Here is a 26,107-nt window from a genome sequence, read left to right as displayed (position 1 = left end):
TGGATTCATGTCCCTGTTGAATATTGCTTTTGCACATCCTACCATGTTGCTGGGGGTGGCATGTCTCCAAATACAGCAAACCCATTTGTACCCACTATTGTTGACACAGTTCAGAAATAAAGAATTCAGAAGCCTTATCCCCACTGACAGTTAAGCAAAACTAATCACAGAACCCTCAAAGAAAATATTAATTCAGGCAAAAGACTACCCAGAATTCCTTCTTCATGGACCAGCTCTATGAACTGGGTAAAAAAACCAAAATTCTCAACTATTAAATTCTATTGTTAAGCAAACATAGGCTTTGAGAGCTTGTGTGCCATCATAAAAAACAGCATGATCTAATTTGATTAAGACACATACATGTGTTAGCATCTTATCATCCTGTTCTCATATATAACCGTAGGATTTGTTTCAGTGAATACAGGTTCAGAAATGATGTTTACAAGTCCTGGACTAAAGCTTAAGCACTCAAATTGTCTGTAGTCAGTACTGAAAACCTCATTTCTACATGGCGCTATATGCTTTCTAGGTCTGTGGCCTGCACAGAGAAGTCACAGATCCATATAAGTGCTCACTATCTTTAATTAGAAACTGACATTACATTTACAAATGCTTTTGTTCCTCAAGTTGTGGTCAATTCACTCCTAGTAGTCCCTAAGAAAAGAGTCCATGAAACTGTCTTGTTCAGGCCTATTAGGCATTTTTACCTACTGCCCTTAAAGATGCAGGACCTTCTGAAGTTTGTATGGTAACTGTGACATTCCCAACTCATACATTATAACACTTTACATATAATACTTAACTGCAATTATTCTTTCATTAATGCCCAGTTTTTTGCGTCTGCAGTTAAACTCTTCTAGCTTGACTATGATCTTTTGATTTGCTTTTATAAAATGTCTCATTTTTTATTTGAAACTGGTAGGTTCAAATGGCTGAATTAAAACGTAAGTCATGGCTTTTATTCACGATGGGAAAGTGCGTGCTCATTTGTTTAATGTGATTGAACTTTCTCAATCCATGTCCTGACTTTCTGTATATTTTGTCCAGGAATAGTTTTAGCTGCCATCAGCACAACTGTGGGAAACTAGATGAAATGTCACTGGTTTTGAAGTACCAGAAGATACTTTTCAGCTCTTTAAATGTCCAGTGGCAGTAGGAAACATGGGGATTTAGCTGGAAATTAAATTGAGCCAACAGTGGATGAGATAACGTTAAATGACAAATCACTAAAGTACAGAAACAAAGGAAGCAAAGTAGCTCAATTTCTCATTTCCTTTTCCACTCCTGCAAAAGAAGTCTAAATGACACATGGCAAGCAGTAACGAGAAATGCCCATAAGATCTCATTTTAACTCTGTCAAGAGCAAACCATGCAGGCACTCTCAGTGCTTCTCCCAGTAAACAAAGCTTGCTTTGAACTCATCATCATCATCATCATCATCATCATCGGCACACACACCAGAGCTGGTGAGCTCACCAGAGAAGCTTGTGACAGAATAACTTTGGGATGTGAGTGACAGTCTGAAATGGAGCAATATGCACTCCTATGTCAGTGATTTTTGTATTTCTACATATTTTGGAACTCATTGTTCCCATGAAGTTGTGGAGGGAATTGAATGCTACAACCCTTGAGATCTTACTGAGGGCTGTAGGCTTCAGCTGAGCTTCTGCATGCACTGGTCTCACCATCAGCCCTCACAGCCCAATGCTGACTTGACTCCGTGAGTGGTAAGGCTCACTATTTCTCAAATCCCACATTCAATTCAGAACTCACCAGCAATCACCTACTAGAAGAGACAGCTCTTAATTTGTCAGATCCTCATTTCCTTTTTAAAAGATGATGCGGAAAATATACTCTGGGCTTATAGCTTCAGGAGTTCCCATACAATGGTATTTCTGGGTAAGACACAATATACACTTAATATTGGCACTTTTTTATTATTCATAAACATTCAGCTCATCAGACAAATTTTACTGCTTTTTGGGAAAAAATTCCAGAAACCAAAAAGTAAACACGTGTAGAGCTGACAATGAAACAGAATAAGTCTCCTGGGTGAAATCTCTGACAGATTTAAAATCATCAAGAGACTATGTCCAACTTTCAGAATAACACAGGGACTCCAAAATAAGAATCTCACCAAGAGGCAGAGCTGAATTTTTAATGCAAATCACTGCAGTGACTGCAAAGGCTTAATTTCTTTAAAATATGTTTTTGCTTTTGAAGTAGATGTAGTGAAACAAAACGACCCAATGAGGCAGCTGTAGCAAAAAAATGCTTACTGTATCTAAGAAAAGAGAGTATTCCAAGAAGAGGAGGAGGGGACACAAAGGTGAGATGGTATGCCATCCATAATCCTCCAATTACCAAACCACTTGTCAGTGGGCCAGCACTTGGTGTGACTTAGAACAGCCTCAGGGGCTCCCAGTGTATGTTGCCAGCCAGCAGTTCCTAGGATCCAGCCTAGCAATCACAAACTAGTCCCCCTGCTCTTCTGTCCTCAGGCCACATGCCTTCTCCCAGCCAAAAGGAGGAGGGGTGGCTCTGGTCCAGCTCCGACAGCACCTCTTCTTACACTGGAGACACTAAGAACAGATCTGCATGGTTTACACAGCTTTGTTCTGTGGAACAGAAACTGAACCTTTGACTCCTGAAGATATCTATCTTCAGACCATACAATCCTCATTCCAAAGATGAAAGGGCTGCTGAGGTATCATTGATTGTTTTGGGAATTATTTTCACCAAAGAATGCTGGTACTTCTCCAGTCTGAATTAACAGCCTGCCAGGGCTGAAGCCAGGAGCATTTCTCTAATAACAGAACAAAGATATTACTTCTTGTTTCACTTATTCCACAAATCACACAGCTTGATAGCTTGGAAAAGAAAAGTTGTTGGTATCCATATTTCATTTTACTGTGTATGAAAGCATTCACTTCCTCTGATTTGTAAGTGCAATAGTAAGTGTGAATGCTCTGAGAAAAGTCACATCAATCACATAATACATAACAGACAACTCTAGACCTTAAGCCCATACATAAGGTACAGTTTCTTTCATGATATCAGGAAGCTTAGATTGCTAGTTCACAACTTGTACTGGATTTTGTCATACCTTTTGAATAACCTCACCACTTAATAAAATTCTTCAGAGTAAGTAAAATAATAATTGCTCTCTGCAGTACCTTGTAAAAGGGACTATTACTTCCTTCATGTGTTTAGCCTATTCCTATACTGATGTGTTTTGGCACTCTTTCCTCTACATAATGTAAGAGCATTTTTCAAAACAGCACCTCCAAACACCTTCTCCATGGCTTTCTTGTGTAATACCCACCCTTCCAGACACCACTGGCTCTCTCATATTTGGTACCGAGGGCAGGGTGGTATTTAATGCCAGCCATCTGGCACATCATGCTTATTTTGTCTTGATATTAAAATGTTTTCTGTTACAACATTCATAACCAAGACATGCTTCCCTGACGTATAAATTTTTTGGCATGATCAGTTTACTGAGATGAGAATAAATCAGATGGTCTGTATCACTCTTAAACAAAAAGAAGGCACTTCTAGGTTTTTTTTAAAAACAGCCTGTGTCTGCTTCTACCACATAACTGGATCCCTTTACATGGGAAGGTTTCACTTGTAGCAGTCAAGGGTTTCATGAGATGCAGTTACACAAGGATGTGAACACTGGAGTGCTCCAAACAAAAAAAAAACGACCTGGAAAACCCAAACAAAAATGAACAAACTTAAAGGAGCTACTTGGTTTCTCTGATTAGTCAAGTTTGGCTCAAAGGTCCTTACACTAACCAGAGAGTCTTTGAAAGAGGAGAAGCAAAATTTTCAAAGAACTGTATTCTGTATTTGACTTTACACTTTAGTAGCAACTACTGATTTTCACTCTGGAGAGTTTTGGAGCATATTAAATCATTACACAATTAAGTTTTGATGACCATGTCTCTCCAGATGAATTTTATTTCTTTCATGGTTTGTCTGAAAGGTATGGCTGCATGTGTATGCCTTCATGTGCGCGCGCGCACACACACACACACACACACACACGCTTTATTAGCTTAGGATAAATGTGTGTGTCTGCCTGTGTACGTGTGAGCAGACATGCAACTGTATGCAAGTGTGTTATATCCACTTCACTTTGCAGGTTTCGGTTTACAGGACCTCTGGTGGACGATCAGTCTGTCTGGAAGAAAAGTACGCCCACAAATATCACATGGAACTAGCTGGGCTTGGGCGCTGGTCCAGGCAGCCTCATTTAAAGCATCAAGATCATAGAAACCTTTGGCTGGAAAATTAGAAAAAGAAAGTATCAGCTTTCATTCTGGAGACCCACATTCAACTCTTTATGGAAAATATTTTCAGGAAATACCTGTTGACTGAGCCTTTCAGTTTAACCAAACCATATTGCTTTTGCAAATGAAAAAGAAAAGAAAGAAGCAAAAGAGTAAAAAATATATAAAAAAGACTCTGTTTTTTGTCCCAGGGGTTGAATTAAATTAACTTCAAACTGAATCATTTTGTATTGTATGAGTACAGAGAAAACATCATGCTGTGTGTTATGATCTGCATTCTCAGCTAATTATTAACATCTTTGCATACATACTAATATCAGCAAATTCACTTTTTGGCTTTGCTTCAAGCTCTGTTTAACAAGCATGTGTTATCTGACCATGGCTATGGGTGTAAGTGTATTGTACTTGAGAATATGCTCTTTGTATTGCTCTGGACAAGAGACCAAATTTTCTCCCTGCTGGAGTCTGTGTAAGTTATACTAAAAAGTGGAGTAAATCTTAGATAAAACCTAACACCTTACAGACAAAACCTACAGTAGTTTTATGCCACAACTTCCTGTGAGGTCATTGCACTGATACATCTATTGTCATCTAAACATTAATCCAGCCTTACCCTCAGTTATTCTCCACTGCAGGAAGAATGACTGCTCTGAAAATTCAAGAGCATTCTTCAAACATTCAGATGTGTTTTCAAGCTTTGATTTGGGTAAAAAAAAAACCCAAAAAAACCTTGTTTACTTTCATCTTGAAATGGACTTTCCTTCTGTAATGGATTTTCACATAGTGTTGTTTCAAACTGATTTGCAAAAAGGCCAGGCAGGTTACTTAATACCTGGATTTAGATCTTAAGGATTTTCATTTGAAGTGCATGCAGAAAAAAATCTACATGGCTCAAATTGAAGACGTATTTGCTTCACCCTTCTTATTTGGTATGACAATATAGAAAAAGATTTTAAAATCTGGGTTTTTTCTTTGAACTGCTAGAAGTGGACAATTTTTAAAAGAAAAGGATTTTTGCATTTAAAAATATTCCATGGTTTCTGTCATTGGCACATGATAGAGCTCTTCATTAAAGGCCCATACAATTTTAATATGATTCATATCCAATGGTTCACATAACCACAATAAGCCTTAGATCTCTTAATATGCCTGTTCCTAATGTTCTTTTTGTTAGAAGAGCAACCAAGTAGTGTTTCTTTTCTTGGCTGAGACAAATATCCCCTTTGCTTGCAGGAAATGAATGTGTATTTTCTGTACTTTAGAAAGTTTATGGAATATTAAAAAAAAAAAAAAAAAGAAAGAAGAGAGGGAGAAAGAGAGATAACTTTCTCCTTGCAGGCATGTGTTAGGCATTCCACAAACAAAACACTGAGTAATGAGGGCAGTGGTTGTCTTCCCATGACACTTGAGTTTTCAGAAAAAGATTTATGTAAGTTATAAAAAAGTTTTATGTAAGCAGTTAATATTTCTGGTTTTTTTGTACATTGTCTATTTCATTCAACAACAGGGGTAATCCCTCCTCCCCGAGCTGAGAAGCTGTGAGACATGCAGTACATGCATGTGGTCTGAAGGTCAGTTATAGCATTCACCACATGATCAAGAGTAAGTCTTATGGAAAAAGAACAACACTGAGATTATTTTCTCAAGGCCAGGAGTGTGAGGCAGCTGCAGGGGGAACAACATTTTTAGCTCAAGCTAAATAACTGATCAGGCTTGCATCAGCAGGCATTTAGGGACAGATGCTGGAAGCAGGTCAGTATCCCCAGAGGAACCATGGGCACACAACACCTCACAGGAGATGCGAGGCGCCTGATATGACTCACTGAGTAAATGAGACAACCTTCTGATTCATATCTGGGAGCCTTCTGCTAGATTGTTTTCTCAAAGAGTGGTTGACTTTCTGCTTCCACTCCTTCAAAATAAGAATAGTGAATTTCAAAATAACCTGATTTGCCTTTTTGCATCCTCCTCTTTCATATGGAATTCTCATTTTCTCCATCTGTTTTACCACACAATGTGTAATAATTAAAAAGTCCTTAACATCTAAAAAAGCAAATACAATGAAGATGTCTTTTGAACACATCTTTTACTGCAGATTCAACTATGCCACTTGGCATCTGTTAACCAAGTTCCGATTTTATATTATTTGGACTTCGATTATTATTTTGAACATCTGGTAAGTGTTCTCAGTGATCCTGCTCTCCTCTGCATGTCTTCTGAGGACATATTTCTTTGTACTGCTGTAAACTGATCTAGTGTATGACTCTTTCACAAGTGAGTTGTAGGAGACTTTGTCTACTTTTCCAGACATTATGGGAAGCTGAGGGAAATTGTGGGGAATATAAAAAAAAGTGTGTGTGAATTAAATGCCTGTAAGGAAGTGGTCCAAACTTGGCTCAAAGTAGCTCAGACCAGCTGGCAGGGCCAGAGAAAGCATCCAGCAGGGAAGGTGAAATAACTTTATGTGGGAATAAGGAAGTCCTGGGAACAGCTTCCAGGCTGGATGGGTAAGAATTCCTTTTCATCCTACAGTGAACATACGACTCTGGGATACATATGACAGCCCACCTCTGTGGGTTCTGGGGATTATCAGTGTTCATTGATTTAAAGAAGTAGAATCTTAGAAAGCAGAACCCACAGCACAAGCACGTAAAATTGGTGAAAATAAATTGTTTACATTGTACTACATATATTTTTTTTCTCCACTGTGTTTATATTACACTGTCTCACAATGGAAGCTTCTCAGACTTGTAAATTAAAAGGCATCAATAACATCAACGGGCTGTTGACTGTAGAAGAATCTGGCTGAAGTATCTACACCTATGTTCCCTGAGGGTATTTTATTTTAATGACTCTGTGTCATGTCTGCACATTATTCTTGGATGGTTTTGCCCATTTTAAGAAATTCTTGTCTACAGTGTTAAAAGAAGACAAAAAGTAGTAATGTAGCTATGAAGCAGATTGCTAATCTACTTGTGTTTTGATTCAGGACACATTGGCACATAGAGGGGAATGTCCCAGGAGGGACATTATCTATGTTCCATAGATAATGGCTACTTTTACTTTCAAGACCTTGTTTTAAGCCTTCCTTCTGTGAAGCAGAACAAGGTCTTGAAAGTAAACTGGAGACCAAACTACTTGCAAACTGTTTACCTGTTATCTTTTTTAATTCCTCCCACTATTTTGCTCATCTCTCTTAATTTGGTCTGTAGCTTACCTTGCACAGTTCTGACTTCTGGCTTTTTGGGTTCTGGCCTTCTCAAGTGCTTGGGGAGGTTGTCATTCTCCTGGTGCCATTTTTTCAGGCATTGTGGCTCATGTATACTGATAGATTTTGTTCCATACTCACGGCCACATATGTAGCAAATCACCGTTGGTGGTCGTCTTACCACTTTTGCCTGCAAATAACAATGGTGAAGAAGAAGAAATATTGTTTTCAATATTAATTTTGAGTCAGAATGACTTTGTATGAAAGCAATCGTGTAGATAAGGAACCTGATATCTGTGAAATCTGTGTAACTGTTTATTTCAGTCTGGTTTTGTTTGGAATCAGTCCTGAGGCTTGCAAAAGATATTGCCTCATTAACTGGCCACCTGGAACAGGCAGGATTCTTCTCCAGATGCTGGGCTGAAAATTCATGTGTGTGACTTAATATAGCTAATACTTAGCTATATTAAGTTTCAGCTCTTTTATTTTCATAGTTCATGAAAATGCTAAGTCTTCACATAAAGAAACAAACATGTCTGCTTCACTGGGTTGCAATGCAGCATCCACCTTAGATGGCTCAAGCCATTTTTTACTTACAAAGCAGAAGTAAAATGGAAAGCAGCAACAAAAGCTTCATCAGCTGAACTTTTGAGTAACAGAAAGACTCCATCTTCCATCAGAACACAGCTCAAAGTGCTGCGTCCAGCCTTAGTATCTCTCTTAATCTGGATAGCAAGGGCAGCTCTCCCAAGAGGTGATTGTGATTCTTTATCCCACTTTTGCCACAGATCAGTTAGCTGGTAGAATTCTTGGCTTTCAAAGATTAAAAACAATCCAGGATATTTCAGGATGAGGGGCAAAATAGGAACTGCTGTTTGTTTGTCCCAAAGGCCTTAGTGTCAACTGTGCCGGTTACTGCAGCAAGGGCAGAACTGGACTCCAAGAAAGCCATTGTTTCCACACTAAAGATCTGCTTTTCTTCACAGAGAAAAACAGCTCAACAACAGAAGAAAAAGATTCCTTAACCCCAAACCTCACAAAGACATAATCTAAGGCTGAAAAAGTGTATAATTACTGTGGTATTGGAGATTATGGACTCAGCAGTGTTCTTAGGCGTGTCTTGGGCTAGGCGTGGTGTCAGTACCAGCCGTGCTCCAGGAAGCAGGATAAAAACATTCTGTAGAGAAGAACTTAGAGGCACACAGATGGGTTTCACAACTGCCAGCACTTCTTACACTTCTGACTGCAGAATACCAGTAAGAGATGAGCTATTCCCTGCCCTCATCAAGTTAGACAGACAGCCATGCCAGACCAAATACGGGAAACCTTTCTCACTCAAACAAGAGTGGTGGGGGTTTCATTCTTTCCTCTGTTGCTGTGTAAGACAAAGCATACCTGTTCCCAAATTTATGACTCTGTCTGTCAGCCCATCAATGTGTTCACAAAATCCTGGGCAGCTCTTCTTGTATTTATGTTACAGTCTGAAAATGTCATTAGTGAACAATCTGCATAAGACTGCCTTCCTGTATCACACATGCAATCTCACTTACATGAAAGAAATACTATTCTATAAAGTGTATTTTTCTGGGAAAAGTTGGACATCATCTGGAAAGTTCTCACAGTGTCTTGGAATATAACATCCAAAGACAGGCTCTCCAAGGACATTTTCATCCTCTTGACTTTCAAATGGAATTTCTTTACTATCTTTGATAACACTATTTTATATAAGCATATTTTCTAATATATATTAAAATACAGCCTTCTTCTCCTATTTTTAAGATGAATACAACAACAGCTGCTTTAAAAACACTTCATAACTCTTCATTATCAAATTTCACTTACTTCTTTACTTCAAGTAGTGAGCTAGAACTTGTCTGATTTTGAAGTAAGACTCTGAGTCCAGATACAAAGTCTTCTGAAGACACTATATGTTTATTTGTAGGCTCTGGAGAGCTTTAGATGAGGATACTACAATCTAAACTCCTGAGGCGAGAGAACTCTTTTTAGTGGGCATGCCTGGTGTGGGTACGGTTACACTATTTTAGTAATGGTTTCTTAAAAAAATGCTAGGTGTAAAATCACTGAGAACACACTTTCCCCATATGTTCTCATTAGCTAGGTTCCTGCCATTCATTTAAATGGGTACTTACTGGCTGAAAACTAGGAAGAGCAATTTGATTTACATTCAGTTTGTAGGGACTCTTCATATACTAACAGAATTGGAAAAATAAATTTTTTCAAGTAGAAATATCTGTCTTTTGTGATTTCCACAGTTGAAAATGGTGCAGAAACATCAGGAGAAAGCAGAATTAATTTAGAGGAATAAGGTCACTCTTAGGATAGAATCATTTTTATTCCAGAAAAATCATGAGATTGACCCATCACCACACCTACAATTATATACAAAAATTCTTCTCTGCACACATGTTTAAAACCTGAAAGAGATTAGCCTAATAATTGGTAGTAACAGATTTTTCTTTTTTTACTGTGGAATCCAAGATATGATAAACTTTACTTGGAAGTTCTACAGCTGATGATATTTACCCTTCATTTCTTTTTATTTTCAGTGTTCCTCTCCCAAATGTCACATCTGGAGGCCTGCAGTTTGAAACTAAACTATTTTTGGAAACACCACAATTTTCCAACCCAAACTACTCACAGGCCAGTGGCTGGGCTGTCTGTTCACTGCTTTGTTTTTAACTTTAAAAAAGGGTTGTAGGGAAGGTCTGTTCCTGAGGATATGTGTTATTATAAAAATACCTACAAATACCTAACAGTGTAGTTAGGCTTTCCTCTGGTGTCTCAGTATTTTCTTTTTTACTCCAAGACTGCTAAGTATGTCTGCGTGACTATGAATGAAGTTATTTAGCTCCGAGGGCTATGCAACTATGTATTTTCAATAAACCTGACATTACTTAAGGTTAGCCCCAGGCTGCTGTTATGGTGTTACATGAGGTCAAATCCTTCCATACTGCACAAAGCTTTTTATTTTTCCTAAGTACACACAATAAGACCGAATCCCAAACTCCCCTACATAAATATTTATCATCCAGCACTGCACACAGCTCTGCCCTTTTTATTTGTTTAATTATCCATGTATTTTAATGGGAAGAGGCAGGGCATCCTGCTCTGAGACGGAGCTCTTGTCATAGGCTTGCATTGCCCAAGGATTAGAGGCTCAGGAAAAGATCAGTACAAGCACTTAGCAGCAGCATTCTATTGTATGAAAGCAGGCCTCTCCACACATTCCTCTCTGCCAAGTATAAGGAATTTTACATAAGGATCATAGACAAGGTATAGCATGGTTCTTATGACTATCCAAAGCTGCACTCCACAGCCTACCAAATCTCTGAATCAGACACAACAGCACTTACATTAGGATCATATGCCTATGTAGGAAATTGCCTTCAACAGCAAGGTAATTCTGCAAGATGATGCATATAATTAACAATATTACTCCACTGGAAGCATGAAATATCCCATTTTGCTCCTGATGTGCCTTCTTTTTAAATTAAGTCAGTACAGTAAATATGGCATCCATGTACAAGCAAAGGAAGGAATCCCAGTCATTCACAATGATAATACTCACTAAGTTTCATTCAAACCATCCATTCACTGTCCGTTCTCATCTAACTTTCTATATTTGCAAATTTATTTGTCAGTACTCTCCTACGAAGGTGTTCAGAACTACTGCAATGAGACAAAAAAAGCTCATCATTTACTTTCCATCTTCATTAGAATTATACTGCACCTGAAGAAGTCTTCCCTTTACCAAGATGCTACATGACTTTATGCTACAGCAAAATACAACATCTATGTTCTTGCTATTTCAAGACTTACACTGTGCTAAAATGCATTACAATTCAGCAAAGGAAGATGAGTGAAATCTTTTAAGGTAGTTCACCAGATAAGAAGAAAACAGCAGATGGCAGCACCATCTAATAGGCTTTTAAGATCAGCATTATCTATTGTCAAATATATTGTCAGTTATGTGTTATCCCATAACTCATATACACACAGCAAGTTATTGATGCTCACTTACATGTATCACACATTTTTGTCTATGAAACAATAGAACACAGATTCTTTTAGTGCACATCTGAGTTCCAGTAGATGCAGACACCACTTCCATTGTTTGGGGTATCACAGCAGAATCCAAAGCAGAATTTCTGAGCTGATGACCCTTGAGAATCTCTAAGCACAGGCTATCGTTTTACACAATCAGACATGATTAACTCAAACGTGTTCATTGATTCTGAGAGAGAGGACAGATACTGGAAGAGACAGATTACAGAGGTGGTTTAGTCTCCACCTCTAAAGACATTTAATGCAGAACAGAGTTTGTCAGTAATGATACTGGCCTAGGTGATGCAGCACTTGCTAAAGAGGAGAGAACTCCAGGACATACAGGCAGAGGCATACAGGGAGAAGTGCTTGCAGCTGTAAAGTCAAAATGCACTTCACATGATGTACCACAAAATCACTCAAAACTTTATTTTGAAAATGAGGAAAATACAGCTTTTTCATTTCAGGCATCTTTCATTGCATAAATTTGTTTCACAATACCTCTCTTAAATACACTTACATAAGGGTAATATTTAATATGTAATATTTTTAAGTTATTTCTTTCCTCTGATGTTCTGCTGAATCAGGACTTTAAGCAAGAACTTAAACAATTCACTGTCACAATGAGTAAATCTGTAAGATGAGACAGGAACTGCCCCAAATGCCTCCCAGCCAGGACCAAAACAGTAGCCATTTCACTCCACCACTAGTGAAGCACTATATTTTAACAGAATTAATAAGCAGCTGAGCAGCTGGTAAGGTGAGCAAAATTAAAACCATATGCTGGAAAAAGTGGAAGACTTTAGCAGAGACACAAACCTTGTCCCTGTTCATAACTAATGTGCAGTTTCTCCATAACCTCCATGCTTTTCCACACCCTTCAATGTGTGGACCTTTCAAAATGTTCAACTGAAGATCTTCTCACAGAAAATTTAAACCTACAGGAAAGTGGTTTCCTTTGACAACTTCTTATAGGCTGCCTGTGAGCCCTGAAGAACACCTTGGATCACAGGATATTTCTTTCAATCTTCCCATCTCATATTTACCTTTTATGCGTAACTCTGTACTAAAGAACAGCTCTAAAAATAATACAGTAATAGACCCCAGAGAGGTAAAATCCATTATCCCTTCCAGAAAGTCAAATAATAAAGTCCTTCAAAGTCAATTGCAAACTGCAAGCTGTACAGCCTCATTAGTTCTGCTGCTGAACTGATGAACTGTAACTGCTTGGAAGTAAATGAGGAAACCTGTTGTTCATACAGAAGGAAGAACAGATTTGAACAGATTTCATTTTGGCTCTGCAGAGCTCACAGAAGTAAAAAGTGGTAATAATGTTGTTGTTCAACAAGTCAGCAGATGTGAGTGAATCCACAAAGGGAGCAGATACGTTGTGCAAGAGGGTAACATTTTTTACAGAGTCACTGTCAGTGCCAAACCACACTCTGAAGTTCTTTTTTTTGCCTTTTTTTCAGTGGTATCGTAACTATAGAAAATTGCCCTCACCCTCTCTTTTTTATTCAATAGAATTATGTGATAAATTAAACTCTCTGCTTCACACCCATGCCTTTCACTGAACAATCACCTTTAGTGCAATGAGAGTTCTTTGGGAAAGGGCACAATGTACTGTAAACAGCATCACTTTTCCTATAGCTATAAATGCAGCTGTGCAGCACTTTGAACTGCTTGTGGATTATGTAAAATTTGCTGATAAAAGACCTGAGAAGTGAAACTTAAATTGCCAAAATATATCAATTAGTGGCCTTATATAGCATAATAAACAAAGCGCTCATGAAGTCTTTAGTTTCATGTGAGCTAGGGTAATGCTATGATTTTAATTTTACTCAGTAACTGGTAAACTAACATGTTACATACTTTGCCTTCTAAAGCATCTTAAGAAATGTTCTGCATAGTATTGCATTCCTTTGGCAACTGAGGGAGATAAATCCCATTTTCAAAAGTAGTGTAGGCAATCAGAATTCCAACCCACATTAAAAAAAAAAAAAAAAAAAAAAAGGCCATTTAATTTGGACACTGAGCATAAATTTAGACATCTATCTTACAAAACTCCTGGCCAAAAGACAGCTTGTGCAGAAACAAATGTAGAAAAAAAAATCCCATTTTCCAAAACTCTGTGTAGCTTTTGGATAATGTGAATCAGCTTCTTTATTCTTGGATCCTGAATCAAATTCAGTGGAAAAAAATGTGCAGTCTTATTTATTTTGTTGTTGTTATATCCAGAACTTCTGCCTTTGAACATGAAGTCCTCAGTAAACTCATGTTGCATGCCAAGGTTAAGAATAACAGTAAAATATGAAAATCATGTTTTGAAGTACTGCATACTTGCAGGACAATGAAACATTGCATTTCATGTTAAGTAAATAAAAATACCTAACATCTCCTAAAACATATGATATCCAAACCTTGCCTAAGGTGCTCAATAGAATCTCCTAGAGAACTATATCAAGCAATGGTCCCTCTTGGGGATATAACTCTTAAAGGACAACAGAGAACTCAACTATTCCCATTCAAAACAAGAATCAAAATAAACAGGAATAAGTAGTTTCCCTTATTCCTTTCCCAGAATTTCTCTATTATCTTCTATTTAGCAGAAAAACATTTGCATGGAGCTAAAAAGGTGCTTCTGAAGAAAAGTGATTTTAAATTTGATGGCAAGCCAGTCTCCCCTGGAGTGCCAAGCATTAAGATGCATACACACCCTTTCACACAGCACATGCTTAGCAATTTACCTGGTCTGATACAGCTGGTGCAGCCCTGCTCGTTCCTTGACGGGCCTTAGATAGTTCACCACTTCCTGAGCCAGTTCCAGATCTTGGTGCTTTACCCCATTTACCAGCGGTAGCGCATGGTTGCCTTGCACGGCTGCTGCCCCCTTTGCAACACCTTTCGTGCACAGGGAGACGGTCGGGAAAAAAGGTTCGGCCACACTTTCTACAGGGCAAGAGCTGGGCTTGAGCACTATAATAAGCTGCTTCATTTTCATCTGTAAATGTATAGGAACCACAACCAGTAAGGACCTCAGGTTTCCTGGGCTCTGGCCTTCTAAGGTGCTTTGGTAGCTGATTGTTCTCAATGCGCCACTTCTCTAGGCACTTAGGTTCATGTATAGCAATAGAATGTGACCCAAATTCTCTGCCACAGATGTAACATACCTTGAAGGGAGGTCTTCTTGCAAAGGGTGCCTGAGACATGTCTGAACAATTTGACTATTGTGATACTATTGCAGTTCCTAGTCACTTTTACTGGGTTCCAGCTTCTAGATGTTCTACTTTGGAAAAACTTCTGGGAAGATTTGGCACATTAGATGGTGAAACGATCTAAAGGCAAGGTGCTAGAGACACTTCAGCACTTGATAGAATACTAAAAGTTTTGTTCACATTCTTTTTCTTGACATTTTTTTCCATAAAGGGTATCACATTTCAGGAAACTTCTCTCTCTCCTAAGCATAAAGAGTTTGGGAAAGTTATTCAGAATGATTCTACATCTTCTTAATCCATTTTCATGGACCAAAATATATTAGGGACTTCAAAGCTGGAACACTGAATCTAGTGGCTGTTTCAGTAGAGAAAGGGGGCTTCTGTAAGTTTTCCTTTTGTCTTTTGTTCTTACAGGACCCTGAAATAAATGAAATTAGTACAAATTAATAAATATGTTCTCTCTAGTTAAGGTTACCAACCACTGGTTTATCATAAGGCACAATTAAACTTATTAATCTCTTATATTTTTAAATAGCAGATAAATAACATCAAATATATTCTTATCCATAGTGAGCAGCTGAACAATATAAATCTTAAATTCTGCTCCCAGTGGTTGTAAAATCATGAAGGACATGAAAACAGATGGGTTTGCACAAACTGAAGCTGTTAAGATGCAAGTGGTTTGGTGTGTAATCAATATGCTTTATTTTCAGTTACTGACAGAACTAGTATTTCGGGCAGTCTTCAATTTATAAGCCTTTGAAGTTGATACTTAAACATCATCTCCCTGTCTTCAGAGACACAAGAAAAAGTCCCGCAGTAGAGAGATGTCAAAGTCCAGTCTGCAAAGGGACAGTCAGAAAGTAGTGTTCCCAGTCAGTCTATTGGTTGAAGGAGATCATTAAGCCCCTTAATTCAGCACTTGAATTGGCGTCTCAAATTCTCTGACCAGACTTGATTCTCCCAGTACAAAAGCGTTATTAATGAAACAGAGCATGTTTTTTAATAAGGATTACTGAGGTGCTCTGAGCGCTGAAGCACATGCTGGATGAGAGAAAAATGGCACTGCTTTTGTTTAGTTTCCAGACAGTGCTAAATATGTTTCGGTTTTTCAATGTACAGTCTGCTTCTGTAAACAAACAAATTTGTGCTCTATCCCTTAAATGTTCATTTATTACAATATTTTGTGCTGGTCCTCCAAGGATAAGAAAATATAATTCAGACCATAGTCATGTATGGAGGAGGCTACTGTTTTAATTGCTTGGAAAAATGAAAAAACAAACTAGCACATTGCATAGATAGGTAACTGCCAAGGACAATCTACTTTATCTGTAATAGAACATATATCTGGCTAAAGTCATCTTGCCCTTACTGAATATTCCAGACTTTATCTCAATCCTTCCAAACTTATAGGGGGTTCCTAAAACACAAATATATCCACACTGGTCATCTTGGTGTCTTGGTTCACTTCCTCTCCTGCAACCATCCAACCTGGATCTTTTTACTGCTTTTTTGCCATGTCATCACTGAAGACTCTGTTCCCACTCAACAGCCTCTTCACCCTTTTCTGTTCCACCTCTGAACCCACAGGCTGACTTTTTCTATACCCAAGTGCAATGACACAGTTTTGTCATTACCTTTGAAATGACAAACTTAAACTTTGTCTGTGTCACTGAGAAGCAACTGAGCTCATTCTAGTCTCTTAGAAATATTCTAGGGGGTATCTTAAGTACAGAGGCAACAGTGAAAAAACAAGTTGTCACCAGGTTCACATGAGTAGTCATCCTTTTGCCAGGCACACAAAAATATTTAGATTGCTGCACTGACACTACTAGCTTAAATACTCAGAAAGCTGCATATTTCTGGCACACTTGGGATACTTTCTTTTTTATAAAAAAATTCCTGTGAAGCTTGTATTTGTTTGTAGGCAAACTGGAAAATGTGAAGAAGATCAGATCCAGTCTGTGATTTGTACTGGAACAAATCTCTGTGAGCAAGTGTGTTGTAGTTAGCTGTTAAAAATAAAATTCTTGAGAGTTACTATAATTTGCGCATTCAAAGTTAACACCTCATCCAAAACTGTATTAGATAACTGCAGTCTGCTGAAAAACAGTAAAGTATGTGGCTGCAGTATTCCCTCATGTCTGAAGCTATCAGCTGTTCCAGGTGTATATAATGTGTGTTGACGGTTACACAAAACTGTAGCACTGGAATTTTTAGTTCAGATACCAAAATAACAAGTTCAGCAGTATGTGAAATTTAAATGTGAAAAATAGTATTTAGGCTACTGTATTGCAAGGCTGTTTCAAAGACTGGGAGAGTTTCCAAGGAGGGTGGCCTGTTGGATGAATCCAAGTTGGGAAGTAGCCAAGCTCTTTAGGAGGATGAAGGGAATGGAGAGCCAGGGAAACATTAAAGGGTCATGAAGGCAGTAGAGATAAGGGTTATTGGCAGGTCACAGGAAGAGAGCATCAGAAAGTTCAGTAAAATTTCAAGGAACTTCTGAACTTTGCAAGGTCCTATTTACGTCCTATTTATTGATTTATGTCAGAATGAAACTTTCTCGTACCTGAGAGGATTCTTAAAGCAACAGTGAACACTGAACTGCCTGCCATAGGAAGAATGTTAGGTGACTAAATCTGTTGCCATTAGGAATGAATCCGTCAATAAAAGATGCTATAAACAATCTATTAACAATATAACCTATTGTTGGATTTCCAAGCTTGCTATTGTAAATACTTCATAAGAGAATTATGTTTCCTTGTGGGGATTACACCATTTGGTCTGCATTTATTCCTGCCAAGTTGACTGTTATTATTTGGAAACTTTCTATAAATTCAGTGTGAAATGAAAAGGCATATGAGCAGTTCAAATCTTCTCTCAAGCTCAGTGGTAAAGATGTGGAAGTAAATCAGGACTGGAATTTAACAATTCAAAACATAAAACTTTCTTATGTTTTTCTTTTAAGAATGTTGCAGCATGTTTTAATAAAGTGGGAAGGTACAGTTGATCATTGCGTATAGCTATGGGAAAACATTTCTCTCCTCTGCAATTCCACTGAGGACAATACTTTAAAACAATTTCATGAACTGCAGTGACAGGTCACTTACAACTAGTGGAGAAATTCAATGTAATTAAAAGCAAATGAAATATTATGGCTAGTTTAGAATCAGGATATGAGCTTCAGTCTAACCAAAATAGAACAGAATGATGAGAGCACAAACAGCTCAATACATACACCATTTTCTTGTCCTGAAGTGGGAATGGGAAATCTTGCACACAGTTATTAAACTTCACTTAATCAATTGTAACAATAATATTATTGCAACAACAGCAAAAACATTAACAATGCTTCACTTATGCTGCCTTCTCTTAGCCACCATGTGTAATTCAACCTATAGAAGTGGAAACTTCTTCCCTAAAACAGTCTTCATTATGTCTTGTTTCATGTCAGTGCTGGAACTTGGAAGCAAAGTTGACACATACGTTTCCTATTTCCTGTATGCAGCCCATTTTTTGAAGAGCGACCCTCTCTGTTTTTCATCTCTCTTGATTCTCTCATGTAAACAATTCCTCAAAAACCATTATAAGGTCATTTCATAAGCCTGGATTCCTTGACTGAATCGAACAAAACATGCTTGTGTTAGCTGGGGGATTAAACCGACTGTTTCCAATGAATCCTCAACACTGCTGCTTTTGACTTAGCTAGAATTCCACACGGAGACCTCCCAGCTCTAAAAAAAACAGAATTTACCTTATGGAAAAACACATTGCATGAAGCTTCCTACTATCAGGACATAACCACACTTATTCAGTGGACAAAATTCAGGAACAGCTGTGAGAATTGGCAGAATCTGTTTTTGTACAGTTTATGGATGCTGACAGCCTTTCCATGTGTAGCTGTATCAGACTGTAAATTCTATTTAATCTATATGGCTGGTTTACTGTCACTGTTCTAATCTGCTAGCACAGAAGGATAAATCCTTGCACCAAATAAACAGAACTAAAATAAAGGCCACAGAGCTTTCAAGTTTACATGTCAAAAATACCCCAAGAACCTCTTAGACATGTTTGACTGCATCTAAAAGCAGAGACAATTTCCAGGAAGACTATAAACGAGTGAAGTAAGCAATGGGAACCAATTACTTTGCTATTTTTTTTAAAAGTGCTTGATAAAGCTGAGAAGGATTTATATGGAGTACTTGCTTCAGGTGACAGTGGCTTAAATCCAGGAGGCTCTTTGGAGAGGTTATCTATAGTTGCACAGCGCTTACTAAAATCAGGAGTCCCATAACAGAGTTATGAGAATGTCTGCATAGGTTGATATGTTTGAGGGAGAGGATGAAAGATTACAGAGACACATAAATGAAGAGGAAAACATATGGGTCCAAATGGCATATACAAAATCCTGGCACAAGCTGAGCTACAGATCAATTTGACAGTGCCAAAAAAAAAGAATAGACTAATTTTAGCTTGCAGAAAGGAACTGGCTAATTCATTATCCTGGATTCAAGAACTCTTGGTTGTGTGAACCCCCATTTATGTAAAACCCCACTTCACTCTGAGTTTTCCCTTTGTTTTCCCTTTCTTCAACACTATACTCAGTGTTGTATACTTATTCTGCCTGTCCACCACGCAGTGCTTGGAACATTAAGCTTTCTGTTTGTGACACTACGTTGTTCTGTGGGTCATTTAATAAGGGTGATTTATGTACACTGGATTAAATTAACAAGTATCCTAAATGAAAAGATTTTACTTGTAATGCCTAACTTTACTGTTATATAAATTGGAAATGTCTCAAATAGCTTTAAGTGAAGCAATAAGCAAAAGCTTCTTGTACTACAAGGGGACACAAAGATCCTTGTTTTTCAGTCTGGGCTGGACTGTGTAAACAGACAAAGGAGAAAACTCAATATAAGAGGATGTAAGATATAGAGAGATGAAATAAGTGATCTGCCAAGCATAACATAGCAAGTCTGAAAAAGAAGGAAATGAAATTTAGATTTTTTAGCACCCCAATAATGAATCAGTCGAGGATTTTCTAAGTCTGATCCCTAATTTTACAGTCAAGATATAGGTAAGTCTTTTTTCTCTACTTTCCTGGGTTCTCATTACATTTACATGTAAAATAGGTGTCAGAAAGGACCAAACAGACAACCTGTGTTGAGTGCCAGAAACCATTGCTTCAGGCTCTTTCCAAATAAAATGTTTTCTATGAGGCTTCCTATTATTCTTTAAGGGAAAGCAAATGAAATTAAACCAACATCTTGAGCTTTATTTTTTCTTGTGCTAAATGTTTTATATTGCTCAATTATAAATCATTTTAGAAATCCATTAAGACAAAATACTCAGACGTAAGCTGGACAAAAATATTGGACAATTTGTAGTATCTTACTGTTGGATCTGTTTCTCACTGAAAGATAAAAGGAAAAAACATTTTTATGTTTCCAACAATATTTTTAGCAAATTAACCACATATTAAAAACCTCACATTTTTCCAGCTCAGCACTACATTCTCTCCACAGTTTCTGGCTGAAGGAATCTCCTTTGGTTACTTTGAGAGACTAATCATTTCCTTCAGTCATGTGAAAAGAACAATCTATTATTTTATAGAACTTAAATAAATACCAGTGAGATGTAAAAAATCCAAAGTTTACTGTGTCAAGATGCTTCACCTTTTCACAGCTGAGCATGATCCATGTTTTTATGCATCCTCCTATCTCAAGAAAACACTTGCAAGCTCCAAACATCCAAATATTGGCACATACCTCAGTTCTGTCAGCTTCCAGACTTTGTTAGTCTGCAGCATCTAGTATCACAGCAGTCTGGCTTAAATGTCTAAGGAGCAATGAACACTCAGAAACAGTGGAAAGTGTGGAGCATGTTCCAGCAGAGGATCAGGTGCACTTGTACCTTTTCCCACATGCGATCTGCAGCCCAGAGGATGGAGGATGCAGCCAGACAGGAGGACAGTACAAGAATACTCAAAAACAAACAGGCCAAGTTAAAAAGCCATTGTGTTCTGATATTTGCAAACAAGCTAGAACTGTCTGGGAATCGTCTAGTGAACATTTTTCCCACTGTTTAAAGTGCTGGTTAGACAAAAAGTGGAAGTTTCCTCACTCATACCCTGTATGACATACACAAAAGAGAAATTGTGCATGTTGCTGAGCCTGTGTCTGCATGTGTGTATGTGTGTGTGCAAAGGTCCACTAAAACATAAGGAAAATACATAATCCAGAGGTTTCTATACAATTCTTATACAGAACTATTTAAGGTTTTCTTTGTAATGAGACAATCAACCTAGTCAAAGCTTTTTGCAATTTTCCTCTGACCAATGAAATGACCACATCTTTCTTCGGATCTGATTATCTTCCTACCTGAAACTTAATGGGTCTATCAAAAAGTCCCTGGTATCAACAGCAGCCAGCATATACTTGGCATTTAAGAAGACCTTATATAAAATTATGCAGTAACTATATTTAGTTTACTTAATTAGCTCTATTTAAGTTTGTGACACTGTTACCAGAGAAAGCTAGAGACTGGTTCTAGAGACCCAGTAGTTCTTTCATGTTACTTTGTCCTCTGCTCAGACATAAGAAATAATTCCTTTGATTTGACTGAAATCATAACATTATATGAAGAAATTATGACTACTACTAGTTAAAATATATGTGAAAAAATGGAATATTTCTAGTGGAAAAAAAATAACTTTTCAGACTTTTAACAGTCAAAAACTTTTAACATTCAAAATTCAGCAACACCATTCTCTCAAATCTCAGACATGCTTTATGCTCTATAAACAGTGTCCTTGTTTTTTGTATTTTACTTAGTGATGCATTACAACTTATGAGGGTAAAGATTTCCTTTGTTTTACTCACAATTGTTTGATACACTCATCTCATATTCCAAAGGAATAATATTACTGCCTCCACACTTGTGCAAAAAATCAGCAGGTAAATTCCCAGTTTGGGTGACAATGGGGATACTTACACATCACATTCTTAACCATCTTCAGTTACTAGCATAGATCTGTGATATTTACCCTGCAAATCCTAGATGGCATATGAGATATGCAGCAAAGAATGAATAGATTGGGCATGTTAATCCTGCCCACAGCATGGAAGTACGAGGGAAAACAGACATTGAAGCAAGTATGCTTACACAGCTCAAACTGAGCTACCTGTACTTTATAGCTCAAGTGTCGTTGTTCAGCATTTCCATTTCTGGAAGTCATATTCACAGAATCAGTTTTTTTTCCCAGGGATCTGGATGATGACTATGCAATTATTTCAAGAAAGTAGGCTCATCCTTATGAGGTGTACGGATAAATGCATATTCAGTTATGAGTCTGAAGTAAAAATAATAGAAGCCAAGAATGTCAGCTTGTACAAACTGACACAAGTCAGTGGAAATCAGAAAAGGATGACACTGCACATGTGCAGGCTGTCACTGGAAGTATAAAGGGATTCAGTGATGGAAAGACAACTTTTCCCAATAAACTGCAGTAACACAGTTACATTATAAAGGATAAAGTAATCTAAAGGGGTAAATGTTCTTTTACAGTGTAAATCAAATAATTAATAGATTGATTTTTCTGAACTGAAAAAAAGTGTTTCTGCTGATAAATGATCCCATAACTAAGGTTTTTGGTACTTTTAATCTGATTACCATGGAAATTACTAAATTCAGCAAGACAGACCAGCTACCAAAATATGAGAAGTAAATAATGAGCAGAGAACAAAAATAGCAGAAGAGAAACTGAAGGAATCTAGACCAGCAGATGAGATTATCTTAAGTGGAAAATGTCTAGAAAAGCAAAACTCTGGACATTCCAATTATTTTGTGAAATAGGAAAACCTAACAAGACATTATTAAATACTTATTGCATTTTGCATGAATAATGCAGCACATCTTAATACTTCGCAGAACTCATGATGTAGTGGCACAAAAAAGAAAGGGCTGCCTACTGAATGTTACAGAAAACAGCTTGCTAGGAGGGCTATCAGAACGTTCATCATGTCCAGCAGGAGCCTTAACAGCATTATAACACTCATTTTGAAGGCTCTTGTTTGTAAAAAGTCTTTAAATCATCATTATTCTATATTACTGGTTTTCTCCTTCAGATTAAATCAACGGTGACTTACAACTGGTGCGAGAGGACGTGATGGATAAAAGTCAAGTTTTCCCCGGTACCCGTGGGTACTGATGATGTGTAACTTGACATGTTTAATGACATCTTTTACTCACTTTGTATTTGAAGCACTGGTCTGTATTGTCCTGTTTTCTGTGTTATAATTCTTTAGTGAGCAGGATTAAATTACACGTGCCAACAAAAATACATATGGAATATAAGCCTGAAATATAATGTGGCTTAAAAAGAGACATGTCTGAGCTCCCTATTGTGTAGCCATAATTTTACCTGTTTATAAACCAGTGCCTTCTATTACAGATCAATGTCATACGGAGTTAAGTAGCTAGAAAAGCAAATTTTAGTAAAATATATAAATTTGTAATGAAGGACATGGTATTTGTTTGTAACTTGAGCAATCAGTTCAGTTACAGTACCTTAAGAATAAATTTTGCAGTAAGCTTTAAGATAAACCACTTGGACAGCAAAGTTTTCTGTTTCTGTTGAGCTTTCCAAACAAAACAAAACAATGCAAAACAAAATGGATTTTTAGTAAACCTTTTCATTATTGTTATGTACCACGTATTTTCCAGGAAGAGAACTGAAAGAGATAATTTGTTATATAAGACAATCAGCAATTATGTGCCAGTTAGGGCTGCCTTTTACAGAAAGTATTATTTCTACCTTTCAATGTCCACATTGTTGGCCACGAGTACTGCAATTGTATTCTCCTGCCCCTTAAAACACACACATAAATGAACTCAGTCCACTCCCCTAGAAGAGCGGGGGACCAAGAAGTCAGAACATCTGACCTAGTAAATGCTCACGTACCATTTCTGCCAGGCCAGGCAAACGTCTGCAAAAACAAATTCCAGAGACAAATGCATTATCCTCATAGTAAGCACTAACACACATGAATGTATTAGCAGCTAGCTGGTCTGAGGATACAAAGTCACACAAACCTTTGTTGATTGACCTTTCTCCTTATTTACAAGTGGGCCCCTGACCTCTGCAGGAATCTGACCATCTGGTACTGAGGGAAAGCACTGTTTTAGTTGGATGAGGACAGGACACAGGACTGCATTATTTAAACCTTAGCTAACTGAGGCCCAGGCCAGGCGTACTGTCAGTAGCATCTTTGCAGGGAAATCAGGTGAACACTAGCAAAACTGGGTTATGAGCGCAGAGGATCCCGTGCCTGTTGGCCAGGCAGAAGAGTGGCTTCGGGAGAGAAGGAAAAGCATGGTTCCTCCTCGCCCAACCATTCTTCCACCGCCCTGCCCGGAAAAAGAAAAAAAAAGAGTTCACAGGCTAATTCAGATCCAAGGCTCCTGAGACCGCGGCATCTAGTTTGTCATTATCTCCTAAACACCTATTACCTCCGCTTGGATCAAAATGCTCTCACGTCCCCTAAGGCTGGGCTTCTAAGCTGTTGCCCTTGTGCTCGGTTTGCCCGCTCCGGAAAGAGGGAAGAGGGGGAAGAGGGGGAAGAGGGGAAAGCGGGAAGGCGGGAAAGAGGGAAGAGGGTGAAGAGAGGAAAGGGGAAAAGCGGGAAGGAGGGAAGAGAGGAAAGGGGAAAAGCGAGAAGGAGGGAAGAGAGGAAAGGGGAAAAGCGGGAAGGAGGGAAGAGAGGAAAGGGGAAAAGCGGGAAGGAGGGAAGAGAGGAAAGGGGAAAAGCGGGAAGGAGGGAAGGAGGGAAGGAGGGAAGGAGGGAAGGCGCTCACGTGCCCGCGGCACAGGCCCCGCCGGCCCACCACGCGCACCGCCGTTACCGCGGCAACGCCCCACCACATGCAAATGTGCCGCCGGCGCGGTCGCTGATTGGCCAGCGAGGCTGTCAGTCACCGGGACGGGCTGCCCCGCCCCCGGCCCGCCGGGCGCTGATGGAGGCACTGAGGGGAGCCCCTCAGATTAGGGGCAAAACCTGTCTTTTCCTGGCGGGGAATGCGACTGAGGGGAACGTCTGATCAGCTGAACACCAGTGTTCTGTGGGAAGTGACCCCGCTCAGGCTCTGCATCTTTGCACAGGGACCCCTGTCTCAGTCCCTTTCCCCTCTCACCTAGGTGGGGACACATAGCATCACTGTGAAGTCCGAGCAGCAGAGAAGGATAAGCATGAGGAGTCCTGAATCTATCTCCCACGTAGGCACTCTTCTCATTCAAAAATCCGCACTTTTCAGCCAGACTGTTTTCAACACTTTTCCAAATTTAACTTTTGCAAGCTTCATACTTTCCGTGGAAGTTAATTCTGACAGAAACAATGATAAGTAATTGCTACAAGAAAACACGACTGGTTCAAACATTCCCATGGCAAGTGTTCTCTGGTGGCGGTGCCAAGAGCAAGCCAGCAGAACTGCTTTCATGGTGCCCCTTTCTGCATAACAAACTTCAGTTGTCACTCAGTGAAAACTTAAAATGCACAACAGGCATCGTTTATGTAGAGCCATGCCAAGAGCAAGTGTTCTGCTAAGCAACAAAGATCTACTGCAAACAAATTCTAGAACCTGTTTGAAATTTTCAGTGTGCCTGGTGTGCTGGTAAGGCCAATGGGAAGCAAACCTATCGAACAGGTTTTCCAAAATCACATCCTTCAACCAGGTGAATTCCCAGGCCTGAGACCCAAAATTATGTTTACAAAAAGCTGTCAGAGAAGTAAAATCAGGTTGTCTGATTAGAACATGTTGTACTGCAAAACATTAGTGTGCAAAGTAGGAAAATGATAGCAGGCAAGGCCTTTTGGTGCTGCAGCACCAGTAAGCCCAACAGTTAATTTAGCTTAATGCTGTCTGTGACAATGTTCACCAAGTGAGTAGCACCTGGATTAAAAGCAAATGACATTTAACCTGCACTTTGTCTTAGGGATTAAACACAATTTGTATTGCACCAAATTTATTGTCAGCATGACACAGCGCTCCCACCTTTTGACAGAATTAAGATACAGACCCTCTTTTTAGCTGTATTTGCAGAATGCTTTGATGTCATGAAAAATACGAGAAAAAATATTTCATCACTGGTTCTATAACCTAAGACTGTTAATTATTTGAAGTTACGAAATGGATCATTGTATGTGACAGATAAACAAATACTAAAGGATAATAGTGCAGTTATGGAGTAAAAATCTAGCAAGTGCTAAGACTTAAGTTACCCTTTGCCTCACAGATCTAACAGAAAGTTTATAAATAGAAATAAA

The 26,107-nt window shown here is 38.5% G+C and overlaps 1 protein-coding gene and 1 long non-coding RNA gene across 4 annotated transcripts; both read right to left on the bottom strand.

Moving 5' to 3' along the window:
* Positions 1 to 3,934: 3,934 nt before the first annotated feature.
* On the bottom strand, positions 3,935 to 14,780 carry ZNF475 (zinc finger protein 475). Its single transcript, XM_023944455.2, has 3 exons — positions 14,319 to 14,780; positions 7,516 to 7,696; positions 3,935 to 4,291 (listed from the first exon to the last, which is right to left on the bottom strand). Exons 1-3 carry the CDS (start codon positions 14,778 to 14,780, stop codon positions 4,140 to 4,142), a joined length of 795 nt encoding a protein of 264 aa, XP_023800223.2. The 3' UTR covers positions 3,935 to 4,139.
* A 340-nt stretch (positions 14,781 to 15,120) lies between these two features.
* Positions 15,121 to 24,674, bottom strand: LOC147648228 (uncharacterized). 3 transcript variants are annotated; one of them, XR_015280958.1, is made up of 5 exons: positions 24,297 to 24,674; positions 23,880 to 24,194; positions 23,749 to 23,773; positions 23,602 to 23,654; positions 23,460 to 23,518 (listed from the first exon to the last, which is right to left on the bottom strand). It is a non-coding gene; the product is annotated as an uncharacterized LOC147648228 (long non-coding RNA). The 3 variants fall into 3 exon arrangements; XR_015280957.1 differs by lacking the exons at positions 23,460 to 23,518; positions 23,602 to 23,654 and adding an exon at positions 15,121 to 15,204; XR_015280959.1 differs by lacking the exons at positions 23,460 to 23,518; positions 23,602 to 23,654 and adding an exon at positions 20,060 to 20,199.
* Positions 24,675 to 26,107: the final 1,433 nt, after the last annotated feature.

This window comes from Cyanistes caeruleus, chromosome Z (assembly GCF_971803275.1).
Source record: "Cyanistes caeruleus chromosome Z, bCyaCae1.hap1.1, whole genome shotgun sequence".
Classification (NCBI taxonomy): domain Eukaryota; kingdom Metazoa; phylum Chordata; class Aves; order Passeriformes; family Paridae; genus Cyanistes; species Cyanistes caeruleus.
Note: the sequence above shows the minus strand (reverse complement) of the source record. Positions and strands in the feature narration are given on the sequence as shown.